Source organism: Pleurodeles waltl, chromosome 1_2 (assembly GCF_031143425.1).
Source record: "Pleurodeles waltl isolate 20211129_DDA chromosome 1_2, aPleWal1.hap1.20221129, whole genome shotgun sequence".
Taxonomy (NCBI): domain Eukaryota; kingdom Metazoa; phylum Chordata; class Amphibia; order Caudata; family Salamandridae; genus Pleurodeles; species Pleurodeles waltl.
Window position 1 is genome coordinate 641277323 of NC_090437.1, and position 19754 is coordinate 641297076.

The 19754-nt window shown below is 42.7% G+C and overlaps 1 protein-coding gene across 2 annotated transcripts in view; it reads left to right on the forward strand.

The window, feature by feature from the left end:
* The first annotated feature begins 1021 nt into the window (after positions 1 to 1021).
* PRDM5 (PR/SET domain 5) overlaps positions 1022 to 19754 on the forward strand; it is a 690485-nt gene continuing 671752 nt past the window's right edge. For both annotated transcript variants that reach the window (XM_069242565.1, XM_069242566.1), the window contains exon 1: positions 1022 to 1302. In XM_069242565.1, coding sequence (XP_069098666.1) covers positions 1210 to 1302 — 93 coding nt within the window. In that variant the 5' untranslated portion in view covers positions 1022 to 1209. The remainder of the gene's footprint in view (positions 1303 to 19754) is intronic.

Sequence of the window (19754 nt, forward strand, 5' to 3'; positions counted from 1 at the left end):
CCACAGAGTACTTCACACAGAGACATGGTGGTCGCTCTACAGTAGGAGGAAAGGAGGAGGTAATCATGCAAAATGCTAATGAATTCTTGATATGCACTTGTTAGAAGACGTAATGACATGTCCATATCGGAAGAATTCCCGTTATTAAAAAATTTGAATAACGCGAAATGGATCACTCATGCTTTGTGACATATGCATCGATGAAGTATACGAACAGGTAAGTCGTTGGGTATAATGACATTAGGAGGAATGCTTGATTTGTAAAAACATGTGATCTTCATGATACACAAATATCCACGGGGTTCACTTTGCAAAATATATGAAGATTTTTTTCCAATAAGCTGGAATTCTTGATAGATAATGTAAAATGAATGACGAAGTTGTTAACTACATTGTTTAATTTCCACAAATGGAAGAACGTGTTTATTATGCCATTTGGCCTGAATGGACTGAGTAGGATCTAAGATAAATGGCAGAACTTGTCAAAGAATCGTTTGCAATCATGACAGGACATAGTGCATCATACATTCTGAATGTTTTGGCTTGTGTTATTTCACCTCTATGTTTTTAGTCCAAAGCTAAGCCACAAAGTTTATAAATCTGACAAAAATTCAGATCAAGTGCGCCACGGAGGAGAAAAAAAATATAAAAACCTTAATATCCAAGGAAACGAGAATTGTCAACCGTGCTATGCACAAAAATAAAATGAAACAGGTACTTGGCATCGATGTCCTTAGCAGCACATCATTCGACAAGATTGTAGAGCACTTTTTGTGCACAAGAATTTGGAGAAAATACATTAAAACGCAGCACTTTTATCTTGGAAAATGCATGACGATCACGGGGATGTAAATGGCAGTTTCGTAGTATGAGCGCACGGCTTGTCACCTTGAGCTTCGTGTGCTGGTGTAGGGCATCCCCCGCACAGGTAACACACCACCCTCCCTGGACAGCGCGTGCCATGCGCGGTTCCCATTCGTTTTGGGAAAGACAGTAAACTTTCCTCCAATGGGCTGGAAGCACAGCCTCATTCCTAAGCCGCTGAGCCTCCCCCTGCCCCGGGAGCTAGCAGCAGCAGGAGGGGAGACATGGGAGACTCTCCCACTTTCTTTCATAGTCCCCGGTCTCCGCGCTTCGGCATTTTCTCGCGGCCCCGGTGAGGGGTGAGCGTCCGTCGACCCTTCAACCTTCAGGGCGCCGCGCAGCAGCATGCTGGGCATGTACGTGCCCGATAGGTTCTCCCTGAAGTCTTCCCGTGTCCAGGACGGGATGGGGCTCTACACCGCTCGGCGAGTGAGGAAGGTGGGTGCAGGGTAAACCGCCGCTGGATGCGTGGGATGGCAGTAGGTCGCCGCCTCTTGTAAGATGCTGGGTGGGTGTTCGTGGGCGCCGTTTCCAGATGCGGAGGAGGGATGTTTGTGTCTGCTTTCCCAGACGGGCTTGCGGCGCGGAGGCGGGGAGGGATGTGCCACGTATCTACACGAGTGCGAGTGTAAACTAATCCCCTGGCCTGAGCTGCTGCAGAGCCCCTGGATGTTGACCCTGTGAGAATGCTTACTCTCACCTATTACACCGTCAGTGTAGGAGTTGCCGCCCAACTGAGCAAAACTTTTTAGATTCATTTTCCCGGGGACTCTAATTGTGAAAGTAAACGTTTGCTCTTAGGTGTGAACTATATTTGTCTCATACTTATCATACACTATAGAAATACTGCACTTAATGGGCTCACTTCATAATTCTGATAAGCAGAAGTGAAAGGGAGACAGTAAACTGCTAAGATTATCATTTACTTTCCCGTATAGTTTCACGACCACTGACGTTTCCGCTTTTCCAAAACAGCTCTTTTCGATTTAGCTTGATTCAAGAGATGGTGTCTGCATCAATACATTGACGCTGGCATCACTTTTGCCACGAGTCCTGCTCATCTCCTTCCTTAAACGTTTACCGCTCGAGAATTTGTAAGTTTGTAAGAAGGAGAACGCAGTGGCAGAATACAAGTTATTAAGGGGAGACGGCGACTGAAGCTGGGTGCATGATCTCGAGATTGTCAGAAATCCACACAGTCACCTGCGCAGCTTGATGAACGCTGACAAGCTGTTCCGGAGAGAGCGCGTGCTATTGTTGTGCTTAAGTGTAGATGCAGGGCCGCCCATTTTAAGCCCTTTCTTTATATATATACCAGTTAATAAAAAGATATTCTTCTATACTTTTTACTCCGGGTTTGTTCATGTCAGAAATAATGTTATGAATTTGAGAGGGAGGTACCCCTGTAGAGTTTATTAAACCCACACTGGTTAAGTGAACACACAGTTTGGAGATAATCTCTGCTCAGCCCCTAGTAGCTATGACACAAGCAGCAGGCAATCTATCAAGAATAACATGCTAACTAAGTTCGAGCAGTATCAACAATTTTAAAGTAAAGAGCATAACACAATAACATTCTCAAAGCAATTTCGAAAAATAGAGAAATGTACTGTGCAAAAATACATCACTACTTCAAAATAGGTTGAGGGGAATCAGCAATATGAACTTTTTTAATTTATTAGACGCAAAGCACTATGGAAAACAAAAAATGACTGTGGATGGCACCCCAACAGAGTTTTAGGCTAACTGAGATGGAATGGAGATTTGATACCCCTAGCAGCAGGTTGTCCACATCAGGGTCGTACTGGGACAAAAAATAATCCTGTGCAACAAAACAAAATTGCGCCCCCCCCGGGCAAAACAGATAGCTAAAAATGTGTCTCACATTTGCAAATCAGTTAAGTTTTAAACTAGTAAAGAGACACTGAATAGTCATTTTGCATGGTATGCGGGACTGCAGGCATTTGTGTTTGTTTCAGGCATTGTTTGTGGTTATATCAAGGAAATCAACAGTAAAAATCATAAAACACACCTACATACTGATTAGAAATGGCTTACACACTGATCTGTGAGACCAGCCTATTGGGCACTGCCTGATTGCCCTATAGGCCAGTCCGACCCCAGTACACGCCAAAAGTTTTACCTTCAGAATTAATCTCCAATTGCTGGGAATGCTTCTGGTTAGTCAAGGAGACCCTATTTCCTCAGGACAGGCTTCTGGGCATGAGGTCTCATTTCAGCCAGTCCTTATTTCTGGTCTAGTCCTCTTCAGGCAGTTGGGCCCTCTTGGAGTCAGGAGCCTGTCTGTTCTTTGTGTCCCTCACACAGGTAAACAGTAGGCCAACACTTTGATATTTGGGGAGCAGTTCTAATTGCTGGTGCCAGTAGGACCCTTGAGTCCTTGTAGCAGTAATAAGAAGTAAGGATTTTTCCTCCAGGAGGGTCTTCATTAGGGCTGGACAGAACTTTCAGAGTATCACTCTGTGTACGTAAAAAAGCTGCGACATTCCACGGAGTTGAGTGAAAAGGGGGAAATGGGCCTGTTGCGCTGCTCGCGCTGTGATTTAGTGCCAGAAGCTCATTCCACCTCTTGGAAATGGGCCCTTTTGCAGGGTTATCCACAGACGTTTTACTTCTGACCTATTTTTGAGTGTGTACTGCATTTAATTTTTGCTGGCTTTAGGACTCTGGGCACTTTACTACTGCTGACCAGTGCTAACGTGCAAGGTCTCTCTGTCTAAATGGCATTGGAGATTGGCTTATCCATGACTGGCATATTTGATTTACTAGTAAGTCCCTAGTATAGTGCATTATGTGTGGCCCAGAGCCTGTAAATAAAATGCTACTAGTGGGCCTGCAGCACCGATTGTGCCACCCACACGAGTAGCCCTGTAAACATGTCTCACACCTGGCACTGCAGTGTCTGTGTGGGCAGTTTTAAAATGCCATTTCAACCTGGCAAGTGTCCCCACTTGCTAGGCCCAAACCTTCCCCTTTACTATATGCAAGTCACCCCTAATGTAGGCCCACGGCAGCCCCATGGGCAGGGTTCAGTGTATTTAAAAGGTAATATATGTGCTTGTGTGTTTTACATGTCCTGATAGTGAAATACAGCTAAATTTGTTTTTCACTATTGAAAGGCCTATTTCTCCTATAGGATAACATGGGAATTGCCTTGAAATATATTTTAAGTGTAATTTCTCATTGGGAGCAGATGGAGATGTTGAGTTTGGGGTCTCTGAACTCGCAATTTAAAAATACATCTTTTGGTGAAGTTGTTTTTTAAATTGCCCATTTGAAAATGCCACTTTTAGAAAGTGGTCATTTTCCGTCTTACCATTCTGTGCCCCTGCCTGTCTGTGGAATACACATCTGGGTCAAAATGACAGATAGGCTGTTTGTAAATTCACTCTAGACAGTCACACAAAGGGACCTGAGATGTGCCCTGCATATCCTGATGGGTCTTCCTGAGCTGCTGTTGTAGGAGGAGCTTACTCTTTAGCTTTTCCTGCTAGGAAAGAACAACGCATCACCTCCCCTACCAGTAAGTAACCAACACATTGACTTGTGAGGAAATAACCAGCGCATCACCTCCCCTACGCAGTAAGGAACAGATGCATTGCTTTGCTTTTTGGTGCATCACCTCCTCTGTGGCCCGCATCGTCTTTGTTTTTGACGCATCCCAGGTACTTCATGCTAAAAAGATACAACCATTGATTCCTATGGATTAGGACTGATTTAAACCTTTAAAAGGGGATATCTTTACTTGTGAATGTTGGATATTTTTCATTTTGATCTTGTTTTACTCGGATACATATTGCCTATTTTTAAAAACTGGTGTAGAGTACTTTTGTGGTGTCTTTACTGTGTGTGTGTACAAATACTTTACACATTGCCTCTGCAATAACCCTGACTGCTCGTGCTAAACTACCAAGGGGTGACCAGGAGTCATCTTAGTTCTGTGACTCCCTTATCCTGACTACAGTGAGGGTCCGTACTTGGACATAGTGCAAAGCCATGCCGCTAGAGACCCCATATCTAACATCACCCTAAAAATCGGCACAAACAGCAGCATTCAGTACACCAGAAGGGACAGCTTCACAAATTGATTTTGCTGCCACTCGAGTAGTTTTTCTACTCAAGTGGCAGTGTTCTGACTATGAATAGTAGCGACTACCTGCATTGGAGAAATGTCACCTGGTGCCTTTCTTGCGAGTAGCGAACAAAAATCACTCGAGAGTATGCCAAATCTCGCTTGCCAACTTACAGTTTTCGAGCCACATGTGCGAAAAAACTGCCCAGTGCTGCGTAGTCTTCATCTTCTGATAGATTCTTTCCAGGTTTAGGAATGTTCTGAGGCGGTAAAGGGACCAGATTTAGCCTTTGCATTAGCCAGTTACTGGAAAACGTCTACCCCAGTCCTAACATTTTCTCTCTGTCCCCACCCACTTCTTTTTGTAGCTCTCCCTTTTTGCTTTACTGTAAAGTGAACCAGGAGCTCCTGGTTCATTATGGCAGCTCCCAGCTGCCACTAGGCTGGCCTGTCTTCAGATTCTTGCCCACTCGCCTCACTGGCAATGTCAAATCTGGTTTTCCCTCATACTGTGGCTCGAACCTGTCTACGAGGGTCCTGGGGGTGAAAAGAAGAAGCTCCCCTTGGCATCTCCAAGTCAAAAGAGGTAGTGCTAAAGCTGCCTTTTGTTCTGCCAACAGTTGCTGTCCACTCACAGATAGCTAATACCTTGTCTGAATTCAATACCCATTGTCCTTCCTGGGTTCAGACGCAAGTCATTGTCCTCTGAGCAACAGTAGTTTACTCTCATAGGTAAAAATGTGTATTTTTGCTCTGGAGGTGTGAATAGTGTCAGAAGTGGTTTTCCCTCATACTGTGACTTGGGATGGGCTGTTTAGGCATGTCCTGGTAATGAATCTGAGAAGCCCTTCCTCGGATCCCCAAGTCAAAATAGGTAATGTTAAAGCTTTTCTTTATGCTGCCAAGGGTTCTTGCCCGCTCACAAGTAGCTAATCTCTGCTAAGTGGTCAGCCAGTAACATCTATTGGCTTTTCCTGGGTCAAGAGGCAAGCCTAAGTCCTCTGAGTTAGAGTTGTAAACTTTCCAAGCCAAGGATGTTTATTTCAACTTCGGTGTTGTGATGAGTGGAAAATGTGCTTTTAAGGTGGTTCTGGCCCATGCAGCCTAAAGTTCATTTATACATAGTTAATTTTATGCTTTAGTTATCAAAACCCGGACTTCAATATCAAGTCAGATTTAAAAAACTAAGCTGCAAATAACTTAGAAGCATTTTTCTATCCCTTTGCTAAGTGGCAGTAGAAAACAAAGACTTGAATTTCACCTAGGCCTAAAAAGTGTAGCCTTGTCTAAATAGTGAAATATTTTTTGGGTTTTATTAAACTGTAGCCTAGCCAGAGCACAGTGATACTTCTGACTTAAACATATGTTTGCCATATGTGTGTGTTGTTTAAATACATACTGTAGCCCACATTTAACGTTTAACTTTCCATGTCACAGGTGTACTAAAAGTACCATTTACAATGGACTTACAAGGAAGTTAAATAGAGCAAACAGGGAGTTCCAATGAAGAGCACATAATTTGGAGATAAAGCACATGCACTTTACTACTGTTTAGCAATGTTAACACGGTCCAGAAAAAGTCTAAACACCTGTGGTGACAATCCAGAAAATCCACATTTGCCACAGGTCATAATAGATTGATCCAGGGGAGAGTCATCGTCTAGACTGTGTTGTGTTTAGCCTGCTTTGCTGTTCTATATCCTTTGAACACTTTGGTCCTTGAAAGAGGGCTGGGTTTTTGCAACTGATAACACTCCACATTTCTATTTGATGGAAACGTGCTTCAAACTAATTAATGTTCTGAACAAATTATTTTTTGCCACATTAAACCAATATATACCTGTGTTTGCATGCTGAAGTTGTTACTTTGGAAATAAAGAGAAATGGGGCACTCTAAACCTACCACATTATAGTTTAGAAAAGAGCTGTTGTCGATCTCTTTCTGCTTCTCATGTTGTCAAGAGTTAAAAATAATTTCTAACATTTAATGTGGACCCAACAAAAGAATCTAGATATGTTGCATTATGAAGTGAATTTCTTTGCTCCCTTTTATCTGTCCTAAATAGGACATTCACTTTCTATGGAGTGCTGATAAAAAATTGCATATAAAACAACATAATTGCTCCTGGAATACAGGTGCTTTTAGCTTCCTTATAGTTACCATAAATTGTTGTGGGATCATATTGCATTGCATTGAAGCATGTGTATATCGCTGCCACCTCTTAGCAATGTCACAGTACCCTCTTTTTAGGTATCTGAGCATGCAGCTGCTGAGTTTGAGGTGGATACCTGTAGACAGTGCTTAATTTGTGCTTATTGTTTCCGGTGCTGAGCACCGGCACTTATTTTTGAAGGCCGGCGCTTAGTTTTCTGTCTCAGGCATTTACTGCGAGCAAAAGACATGTGGGAAAGACAGAGGAAGAGAAAAACAAAAAAGCGCCAGGAAGGGGAAAAACAGGAAGCTGACAGAGTGAGCTGAAGGGGCAGTGAGTGGCTGTAAATGGACTGAAGAGGCCCGAGACGACTTCAGGATTCTGCTGCCTCAGTATTCCGTACTCGCACATTCAATTGCAGCAGCCGCGTGTAATAGAGGAGAGCTTTGAGCACCAGCACATTTTTATTTACAAATTAAGCACTGCCTGTAGAGTGTGTCTTTTATCGGGTAGTCTATGTGTGAAGGATTTTGTTGTCCGACGCAAAGTCCAGAGATGTCCTCAAATCTTGCCACAGTCAAGTTCTGGCTGCATTTAAGCTTGCGTTAAGAAGATGATTTCAGGAGAGTTAAAGCATCTTTGCATATGCTTACTTCGCTTAGCTTACCATGCTTAACATCTTGTTTCTTAAGCCGATTACACAGAAAGCTGTCTATATGCTTGTTCTTGATGTGGTAGATGTAATTTTGTGGCCTGGTCTAAGTGAGTCTTCAGTGGAATTAGGAAGCCTTTTGTAATCTAAGGGTACATTTAGAAGTCACCATTAGTAACCTAATGGGATCAGCCAGATTCTTCCCATGAGTACAATAATGTAGCAGATAATAGAAGCTCGTAAAACATACTAGCGCAAAATCCTAATATTTTATTGGTAGAAGTATTTTGATATATCCAAAAGAAGGTGAGGTGCAGCACATGTAGAAAGATATTCCAGATCAGCTGGCATGTAACCTACTGTGGATTGATCCGTTTTACAAGTAAAACATTGTTCTAAATGGACTTTCTGAGGCTCTTCTTAGATTTTGAAACTTTATTTACTTTTGTTACATTGTCTTACTAAATTAACTGGTTTCTTTAGAATTGTATAGATTGCTATTTATTACACATGTGAGGTTCTAATCACAAAAATTAGAAAAACTGCTCCTGCAGATTTACTTCTACAAACAAGTGCAGATTTGCTACTGTATGGAATTCACCAATTCTGATTGGAATAAGGGCCTGATTTAGAGTCTGGTGGACAGGTTACTCCATCACATTTTGGCAGGCAGGTTACTCCGTCCAACCTATTCCGATCTCCATAGGCTATAATGGGATCGTAATATAGCGGGCAGGATATCTGTCACATTTGTGAGGTAGTAACCCCCTCCACCATCAAGGATACACACCATGATATTCAGCACAGAGCTATGCTACATGCACGTAATGTGCACCATGCACTTCAGAGGTAACAAAGAGCCAATGTATGGGGGCATTATACCTCTTCCCTCATCAGTCTAGTAAAAAAGCTGTGCATTGAATATTTAGTAGAGCTGGCACTATCAAACCACAGTCACTCCTGCGTAAGAAGTAGGGTATCCCCCTCAGGACTAGGGGCTTTTTTGTTTGCTCCCAGTTCCACTGGAGTACACAACTGTGGTCGGTTAGCAAAATAAAAGATGGTAATCCAGAGTGTTCATGGATTAGACTTTTTAGGCATGGAAAAAAACCTGAAAAAAACAGGAAGGCTGTACAGCACCCACACAGTGATGTAGCCTTTTTCTCAATTGAAGCCTATTGCTGGTAAGGCTGAGAAAATGTAGCTAGGAAGAATTGCACATACCATGGCTATAGTAGGGCTTCAAGATGGCAGTATCCCACCATCTGTACTACTTCTATGCTTTTGAGGTCATGCCTTCTTATTAGTGTGTGGAAAATGCTATTTATGATGCACTCTGATTTGGAGCAAGGCATCCCTGATCACAGAACATCAACCCCTAACTGACCTGCTTCATCTAGAAATAGTTATAGTTGTCATTCACACAGAGAGCAAATTATTGGCTCATTAGGGGAATGATTGTTTCATAGAATATGATAGAAAATGGGCTAATATTTAAGAATAATAACACTTCTTATCATGGTTGTTAGACCTGACAGCCTTAGGGTGGTCACCCCTAACTTTTTGCCTGCCTCCCTCCACTTTTTGCACACTGTTTTAGGACTCTGTGCACTTTACCACTGCTAACCAGTGCTAAAGTGCATACGCTCCCTTAAAACATGGTGACATTGATTAAGACCCAATTGGCTTATTTAATCTGCTTGTAAGACCCCAGTAAAGTCCATTACATGTGCCCAGGGCCTGTAGATTAAATGCTACTAATGGGCCTGCATCTCTGATTGTGCCACCCACATACGTAGCCTCTTAACCATGCCTCAGGCCTGCCATTGCAAGGCCTGTGTGTGCAGTTTCACAGCCACTTTGACTTGGCATTTAAAAGTACTTGCCAAGCCTTAAACTCCAGTTTTTCTACATATAAGTCACCCTAAGGTAGGCCCTAGGTAACCCATAGGGCAGGGTGCTATGTAGATAAAAGGCAGGACATGTACCTGTGCAGTTTACATATCCTGGTAGTGTAAAACTCCTACATTCGTTTTTACACTACTGTGAGGCCTGCTCCTTTCATAGTCTAACATTAGGGCTACCCTCATATACTGTTTGAGTGGTAGATTCTGATCTGAAAGGAGTAACAAGGTCATATTTAGTATGGCCAGAATGGTAATACAAAATCCTGCTGACTGGTGAAGTTTGATTTAATATTGCTATTTTAGAAATGCCACTTTTAGAAAGTGAGCATTTCTCTGCACTTAAATCCTTCTGTGCCTTACAATCCATGTGTGGCTGGGTTAGTTGACAGCTCCCTTGTGCAATCCACTCAGACAAACCCCAAACACAGGATTCTCAGTCACACTTGCACACATCTGCATATTGAATAGGTCTTCCTGGGCTGGGAGGGTGGAGAGCCTGACACTTACATGTCAAAGGACAGAATCCTTCCCTCACACAAAGCACTGTCAGACCCCCTACTGGGACCCTGGCAGTCAGGATGGACCTGAAAGGGGACCTGGTGCACTTCTAAGCCAATCTTTGAAGTCTCTTCCACTTCAAAAGCAAATGTGGGTATTTAAGCAGGGTCTCTGACCCTACCAACTCAGGCACCTCTGGACAAGATACCACTGGAGAAGAAACCCTGAACCAGAACCTGCAACCTTCCGAGTGGAACTGCCTGGCTGCCCAAAGGACTCACCTGTCTGCTTTTCTGCAAAGGACTGCTGCCCTGCTGTTGCCCTGCTGTCTTGCTGTCCTCTGGCTCTGCTGAGAAGTGTTATCCAAGGGCTTGGATAGAGCTTGCCTCCTGTTCCCTGAAGTTTCAGGACCAAAAAGAATTAATCTCTGCTTAAGAACTCCTTGTGTGGTGAAAATCGATGCACAGCCTGCTAGAAACAACGCACAGCCTGCCTCGTGGTGACAAAATCACGGCACGCCAATCCGGAACGATGCAGCCCAACTTCCCAATGAGAAGATCGATGCATCGCCAGCGCTGTGACTGGAAATTCGACGCATGGCCTTCTGGATCGATGCAAAGCCAAACCTGAACGACGCAGCCCGACTTCATGCGTGCAGCAGAAATTTTCATGCAACACCTGTGACTTTGTCCTGCATGGCCAGGATTTAAACGCATCACCCCCGGGGTGCACAAAAACCACGCAACCCGAAGAGAATCCCAGTCTACGTGCCGGAAATCAACGCGAAGTCTGCCCTGCGTGAAAACTCAACGACACATCATCTGTGTGCACCGGAAAAATCGACACAAACCTCCCCGTTTTCCACGCAAATCCTCCTCTGCAGTCCCTTGCGGAGAATTTTAATGCAAACCCGGTACTTTGTGCTTGCAAGAGACATGTGTTGCTTTTTTAAGAACTAAATACTCTTTATATCATTTTCCAAATGATTTTTCAACGTGTACTTATTGAATCCTGATTGTTCTGACCTGCATCTTACCAGACAATTTTGATATATTTTTCAAAACACCGTATTTGTGGTGTTCTACTGTGTTTTTGCATGATTTATTGCACAAATACTTTAAAGATTGCTTTCTAAGTTAAGGCTGACTGCTAAGTGCTAAGCTATCAGAGGGCGGGCACAGGATAATTTGGATTGTGTGTGACTTACCCTGACTAGAGTGAGGTTCCTTGTTTGGACAGAAGGTAACCTGACTGCCAACCAAAAAACCCATTTCTAACAACTGTTAACCATCATAGTCACTAAATTATCCTGCGCTCAGCTCTGTGTACCAATAGCATAGAGCAGACAGGCTTAAAGTCAAAACAGGCGTTAATAAAGTAAAAACATAAATCAATAAAAATGCAAAACCAATTTAGAAAAATAAAGAAACATTTAATGAAGAAAATTATTCCAAAATGACAAACATCAAAAAAAGGGGAACCGGACAAATGAAGTTTTAGATAGAAATAATCAAAAAAGCTCAATGAAAGTAGAGCAGGACCCAGGAACATTTTGAGGCCAGCTGTGATAAATCCCTGGTCACATACAACAAGTGTTGGTCCTTGTGAAATGTTTAGTAGTGACAATGTTGTGACAAAGTTGTTTTGGGCCCAGTCACTGGGGGAGCATGTCATTTGTAAGGTAATACATGTTTCACTCTTAAATAATATGCACCCTCCCCTATGGATACCAAGGTGAGCTTAGGGAGTACTTAGTTATTATGTAAAATCAGGTACTCTTTCTTGTTAAAAGGGTGATGTTGACAGGTCCGTGCAGCAGGACTATTGCTGCTGCTGTCAAGCTACAGAGGGTAAACCTGGAGCCATGTTCTCAATGCCACTGTAGCTGGTGACACAATACGTGCAGCAGTCCTTAGGTGGCATTAACGTCTAGACCCTGGGAACATCTCTATACCTTATACTAAGGGCTTATAGGCAAATTAAATAAGTTATGCCTTAATGGTGTCCTGCATTTGTTGTTTTAGAACCATGTGCGATGCAACCAGAGAAAACAGAGATTCTTTTATTTGGTCAAATGAAAGCGCACAGGTGCAATTACTGCTAGTGAAGTGATCTCCTTCTGCTTCCAGCTCCAAACAAAATTGTGAAGAACTTGGGTGTAAGGTGGGACAATAACTTATCTTTCGAACTCCAGATGCTTGCAAAAGTTGAGGCCTGTTTTCCCTTGCTTCACTTGCTAATAACATTTCTCAACTGCCTCCTGAATAAAACTTCAAGTGGTACAAAATGGAGCACCGCGCCTCATTTTGGACCCTCCTAAGGAGGACTTGATCTCACAACTTCTGCAGAACCTGCATTGGCCTTAAGTTAAAAAAGTATTCTTTTAAAGACTCTTGTTTCCATCCATCACACCTACTACAAGCTCGGAGCGAGGTAACTTATTTATAGGTCTATACACTACCAGCCAACCAAAAAGCTTAAGTCTGCCTCTCCTGTATTAATTAGGATACCTAGGGTTTGCCAGGCCAGACAGGGAGGGCATTTTTTTTCAATTATTGCAAGTAAAGAATTGAATCAGTTTCCTCTGATGCTCCATGTCATTGCTGTTGAACAGCAATTTAGAAAAGCTCTGCTCTTAAAACCCACCTATTTTCATCACACTAGCTACAGGGAGTGATACCTTCTGTGTGGCTGCTAGAGAGCTGGGGTACTCCTTGGAGTAGCCACATGCTCTATAAGCTAACACATTCATTCATTCAATCTTTTAGAGGCAAGCCAATGTAACCATGCCTAAAAAGGAGCACAGGCACTGTAAAGTGCACAGAGTTCTAAGTTCAGCAAAAAATAGGGTCCAGACAATGGGGAAAAACCTGGTGTATCTACTCAGAAAAGGTAAATTTTCTACAGAATATGATTCAGATTCTCAAATCTATGAGTTGAAAGCACCAATCCACCTTTTTGCATGTCTTTCAATGAAACAAGTGATGCTCATAGTATGAAATAAATAGCCCCTAGATAACTAGTTCAAAGTCTAAACTATTGTGGTTATATGTTTCATGCAAAATGAAAATATTCCTCTTTAGAGTCAAGTGAGTAAGCACTGTAGAGCCTGTTGTAATATCTCTGCGGGCTTTTAACCACGCCTACTCTTGCTATTCATTCGTTGTTGTGCTTGTCTTAAATGCTTCATTTTTATTGGTGAATTTTGAGAAATGTTCCTCCTTTGTGTGCTGAGTTCCCTCCCCTGCCATATTAACTAAGTGAACATTCCTGAACATTTCTGTTGGCCATCACACTATGTCATGCTTCCTCCTGTTACAGCGTGTGATGGCCCCCTCCTGAGGTTTCGGTTTGCCTTACATCCCAGCCGTGATCCTTTCTAGATATTCAGGCAGGGATCTAATAACTCTTGCGCTCAAGTTGGCGGTGGTGCTTTGAATCGGCTTGCTTCTATCAACTGTTTTACATTTCATTTTCAATGCATGTGGCAAGAAAAGTCCAGTTAGGAATTTACAATGCCAATTGCTGTAACTCAAGCAAATGCAAGACCCATTCCATTACAAATGCTTGTTTCTATTGGCAATACCTTTCATTTAGCTCATATTAATGGTAGAGCGAAGCACTAAGTAACCTAATTAGTCAATAAAGCAATTAATTTATTTACTTGTAGTATTTACTTAGTGTCAACCTAACCACATGAGCAGTGAAGCTTTTTACAGAAAACCCGATAACAGTACAATGAACAAACAAGGTAGTTTAATGGGGGAGAAACATGGTCAGGATGGGATCAGAGAGGAGCTGAGGCTGTTCAGGAGAAAGGATTGACAGATATTATTTTTTAACACCCTTTATTGTCACTAGGGAAAGCTATTTCATTAGTAAAACATGAAGAGTAAGGTCTACTGCAGGTGGTGAAAAAAGCTTCACACTTTCTTGCACGGCCATTGGTCTGCCTTATACAGCATTGCACATTGAGGGATACATAGTGCACTGATTATATTTTATGCAAACCACTGATAAAACAATGCAGCTCATTGCTGCTTTCAGTGAAGCACCCCACCCCTGCTGGTTACCTGGCTGCTGAAAATCAGGACTTGCAGGCCTGCACCCCTTGTGAATGTCCTTGATGCGCCTGGAACCTTTTGTTACTGAGCCTACCTGTGTACTGAATTGTGCTAAGCAGGGATGTGTAGCAGGCTGGGATATAGGCATAAGCCATGCTGCTAAGCTGTGTCATATTCATCTGCTTGCTTTGCCTCTATCAACTCTTCCATGCCACAGGTGGTGCATGGCTGACAACCGCAGGCAGCACATATTCACAAGAAGTATAGACAAAGTAGTGACATCAAGTATTGGATACTAGGATGGAGTAGAGCCACATGCATTGCAGGTACTCGGAGAAGCAGTCATGGAGAGAGTAATCTTGCACCGCTATGGTTTTTGTTGTAACTGTTCTGAAGAAATACTTCCTACATCCCCATGACCTTTATTTCCTTCCTGAGAGGAGAATAATTTACACTACTGGCCTGTAGCTCAACCCACCCTTCCTTGTCAATGATTTCCCACCCTTTTTTGTAAAGGATTTCCTTGCATCTCCCATACACAACATCTTGCCACCTGCTCTCCCCCGCACTGTGTGGTGTGTATGCATGTGTGTGTGTATATATGTGTTTGTGTTATGTTATGTTGATTTGTATACCGCACTAATCACCTGAGATGGTATCTGAGTGCGTGGGCACGTGTGTAGATGTGTGGTCCTCCAAGATGCTTATACAAAGAGCCAGGTTCAGCTTCTTGCACAACTCAAGAAGTGATCCCTAGATTTCGTGCATGATCTGTGGGTGTTGGTCTTAGCTCCAATAGCCAGGAGGTAGAGTTCCATGGGTAGGGTTTGTTGCTGAATACCAGTACTTCTGTTGGAGTTGAACTTCATGCAGTTGGTTCACATCCAGTGTGCCACTATAGCAATGCAGATGGTGAAGTTGGTTCTGGTGGTGGTTGTCTTATTCGTCAGGGAGAGGAGGAGTTGGGTATCATTGGTGTAGGAGATGATGGTGATGTCTCATGATCAGATGAACTTTGCTGAGTGGTGTCATGGATATGGTGAAAAGGGTGGGGCTGAGGGATGGTCCTTGTGGGACTTCACACTCAGTTTCTTGGTCTCTGGTGTGAAAGTTGTCAGTCTGACCCTCTGGGTTCTTTCCGCGAGGAAGGAACAGATCTATTTGAGAGCAGAACCTTGTATGCCAATCTAATGGGGTCTTATGGGAGACAGTGTTGAAGGGCGTGGAGGTGGAGCAGGGTGAAGGCTGCTGTTTCTTCTCGGTCCAGGATAATTAAAAAATTGTCAGTGGTCGCAATGAGTGCTATTTCAGTGCTGTGGTTTCTTTGAAGGTGTTGTCTAGATGACGTTAGTTCAAGGTGGGTTGTGAGTTGGTTGTTGATGGTCTTCTCAATCTCTTTGACTGGACAGGGGAGCAGGAAGATGGGTCAGGTTGGTTGTGGGCTTCTTGAGGAGAGCATTGATTTCTGCAAGTTTCCATTCATCCAGGAAAGTGGTGGACGTGAGGAGGTGTTAAAGATGTGGGCCAGGGTGGTGCTGATTGGTGATGTTCCCAGGCTGTAGATGTAGTGGGGTATGGGTCAATTGGGCCTCTTGAGTGGATGGTACACATGATTGCCCCTGTGTAATTTCTGAAGAGAGTTGTCCACTCATTCAGGTAGCCATCTCGGCTGGTGGTGTGTAGATTAGGAATGAGTTCTATTGGTTTGGTATGCAAAGTTGCTGTTGGTAAAATTCTTAACAATCAAGAAGATCTCCTTGTAGCTGGTGGAGCTTCCTTAAATGTGGTGCACTAGTGTTTTTTTCTTGGTGTCTCTTATTTGCTACTGATAGTGTCTGAGTGCAGCCTTGTAAGTAGTCCTGTCAGTGGTGTTGTGACTGGCTCTTCATTTCCTTTCTAGCTGTTTACAGTGTTGTTTGATGTCTTTGAGGTCTTTGGTGTATGAGCTGGCCTGCTGTTTGATCTATTCTGCTTGTTGCATTTCTTGGGTTCAAGGAAGTCCATGCAGTTCTTGATACAGTTGTTGAAGTTGTTGATTTTCTTTTCGAGAATGTCTGTAGGCATAGGTTGACCCATTCTAAGGGTACTGAGCCAGTCTGCTTCTGTGATTGTTCCCCAGCTGTGGCTTGAAATGCTAAACCTGGTAGGGGTGTTGATTTGAGCTGTGTTGATTTGAAAGTGGATGATGGAGTGGTTGGTCCATGTGAGCAGTGTGGTGGAGTTGTATTTGATGTTGTCACTTGTGGTGAAGATGGGGTCCAGTGTGTGTCCTGCTGTGTTTGTTGGTTCTAAGACAAGCTGGGTGAGTCTGATGTTGCTCAAGCTTTCGAGGAGTGCTGTGGAGCAGGGGTCATTTCGGTCTTCCCGATGAAAAGTGGAAGTCACCGAGGAGAATGCAGTCACTGGAGACAATGGTGAGTGGAGCAATGAAGTTGGTGATGAGGTTGTTAAATGTGGCTTGTTGTCTGGGTGATTGGTAGGTGAGAATTACATTTAGAGTGACGTTTTCAGAGATATGCTTCTTGTAGTGCAGGTGTTCCAGGCATGGGGTGGAGTTCATTGTGGATGATGTACATTTGATGGATTCCTAGTAGATGATAGTGAGTCATTCTCCTGGCTTGTGACGGAAGTCCCGTAGAGCAATCTTGTGGCCCGCTGGGATTGCCGTGGCAAGGTCAGAAGCGAATGAGGGGTTCAGCCAGGTGTCTTTGATGAAGAGGATGTTGGGTGCATCGCTGCTCAGCATGTCCATATTTCGTTTGTGTTTTCTGAGGGATTGTGTGTCAAGAAGCATGCATGAGAGTGAGTTTTGACATGTGGGTTTGCTCTGGTGCGTGGTGTAGGGTGGGGTTATAGGTGTTGGTGGTTGTGTGGCATGTGTGTTGGGCGGGGGTGTTAAGGACATTATTAGTATTTGAGTTGGCTTCTGGAGAACTGGCAGTAGGTGCAGGTAAGAGCTCCTACTGCCTGCTACTGTATTGTGAGCTGCAACATGGTAGCAGTTGGGGAGAAACTTCTGGGGTCTTGCACATAAGGAGTGCTGTGAACTATCGCTGGCTGTGATCAGACCAGAGTTCCTGGCACTGGCCGTGGTCCCGGTGTGAATGGGTGCAGATGGGCTTGCCTTTGGTGCGCCCGCTGGGTGTCTGTGTTGCAGCTGCCATTAAGTAGGCCCTGGGAAGGGGGAGTAGTGCAGGATGCTGTGATGGCATATCCTACTGATGGTTGATGGGAAATGAAAACCTCTTGCTTGTCTTCTTTTTTTAAAGCATCATCCTGATTTTATGGCTACAACTAGGCTTGTCCAAGGATGGAAACTGGCACAACAAATCAAAATGTAAAGTGTTCCATGCAAACATAAAATAAGAATCACAAGAGATGCACTGTGTTGGTATTCTTGGGTGTGCCATATTACTAAATGGCTTTGTCCCAATGTTCTAATTAAACATATGTATACCATGCTCGAGCTTACAAGTTCATATTCAATATTACATGACCTGTTGTTAATATATCACAATACATTGTAGTTTTCTAGTTCTGTGCAGTGCATCAGTCGACTTCATTGTAATATGCTAATAACATGCTCCTATTGAAACTCCATGTTATACACATCCATGACACTAGATATTGTGTTTTGGCCACAGTCTACCACTACTTCACAAGAAACTGCTGTCAAATCATGTAGACAAACAGGAAGGATCCAAATAGCACATTTCATTATCTATATATCTAGAGTGCCATTGTGAATAGAGATAATTAACAATTTTACAATTTCACAGTTTGCTGACAGTATGTAGATTGTTTCAGTGTCATGGTCACCAGGTTACAATATCTGTGATATAAATACTTACATAATTGTTCTATTCATGCAGTCCAGTACATACTTTTACCTGGCACCAAATTCACTATAAACCCATAGTTTATATTGGTGAGTGGTATGGCTGTTTAGTACTTCTTACCCAAGAGGGCTGCAATATAGATTATAATGTTCAGATAGTATAATCATAAGCAAAATGCTAAACATATCTCAATGTACATGTTTCTAGGGTGCCCTCCCAGAAAGGGGTTGACAGCAATATTTTAATGGCATGTCACCTCTTAAGTCTTTTATCTGCTCTGAAGATAACAGTGAAACATACATGCCACCTTAAAATCATGTCTCCGTGTTTAGCAGTACCCTCACTAATTGCACAAAACTATGTTGTGATACTATCGCATAGATACTAGCAATCACCAGTTTTAGTTGTGTGAGTTATTGCTAAATTTCAAATACAGTTATGCCCAAACTGGATTGTCAGCATGACTACCCTTGTCACCCCTCACAATCATTATTGTAAACATAAAAATGAAAATAAAATAAAATTATGTGCATTAGTTGTGCAGAGGAGTATGAAGTCAAAGCCCTTGCAGTATCATGAAAGCCTACCATTTAGGCACACTATTCTATATATCAATTTCCAAACATCCGCCTGAGTTTAACAAGAAAAAATATATTATCATCACCAATTAAAGCTTGTATGGGAGAGGGGATGATAAAAAGGAAGATATGAAACCCTTCTCAATAGTCATTGTATAGAAAGGAAGAAAGTCTGCGGTGGCAGATTTGTTTTGTGTAGGCATAACAAATGAAAATAAATCTAATTGTGCTCCTATAAGAGCGTAAGTCCCCAAATTAACTATTAGCCATAGTCTTAGGAGAAAAATCTGAAGGCAGTGGTCACTGACCAAAAAGTAGACAGTAACTTTGTGGACTCCTTATCAGCTGTCTATATCCAAATGCAATGATCTGGTCTCATGGTCTGATGCTAAAGTGCAATGCAGATAGGAACAGAGGCATTATCATCAATTAACTGCTAATTTCTCAACAAAATTAAGACCGGAGGGTGTCATTGTATTCGGCTAAATAACGTATCTTGACTCCAGTCTATGTAATTTCAGTATTCTGTCACCTCCCCTAATGTTAAATGAAACCTGATCAATGGCAAATAATTGTAAAAAATCACTCTTGTCCCTGGGTACCTCATTGAACTGTCTAGGAGACAGAATATTGTTTATCATGGTTCATGATGACTTGCATAGGTTGGATAACTCATAATTTCATGGAATGGATGGTTCTACCAAAATAGAGTTTCTTACATGTGCAGCTCAGCACACATGCTGTAACGTTAGTGATAAATTAATGAATTTGTTTATTCTGCATGGGTATGTTTGATTGATCTCCATATAGGTCTTCATGTTGGTACAATTCTTACCAGCTTTGTAGCTTACACATCCACAAAACTCTAAAGGTATGTTTGATGTTGCCCCCCCTATGTTCATTGAGTTAATTGATGGCATTCTTACTCAAGATATGTTTGAGTGATTTGGTACATTTGAATGTGAAGTTTGGATATTTTCCAATAAACCTGATTGCTAATATTTCCTCTGGATGCTGTAGCTGTTAATGAATTGAATGTGCTTGAGATTTATTTAGTGGTGTCATGGCCATTTAGTCGGTCTAATCTGAATGCAGAGTCTAGACAT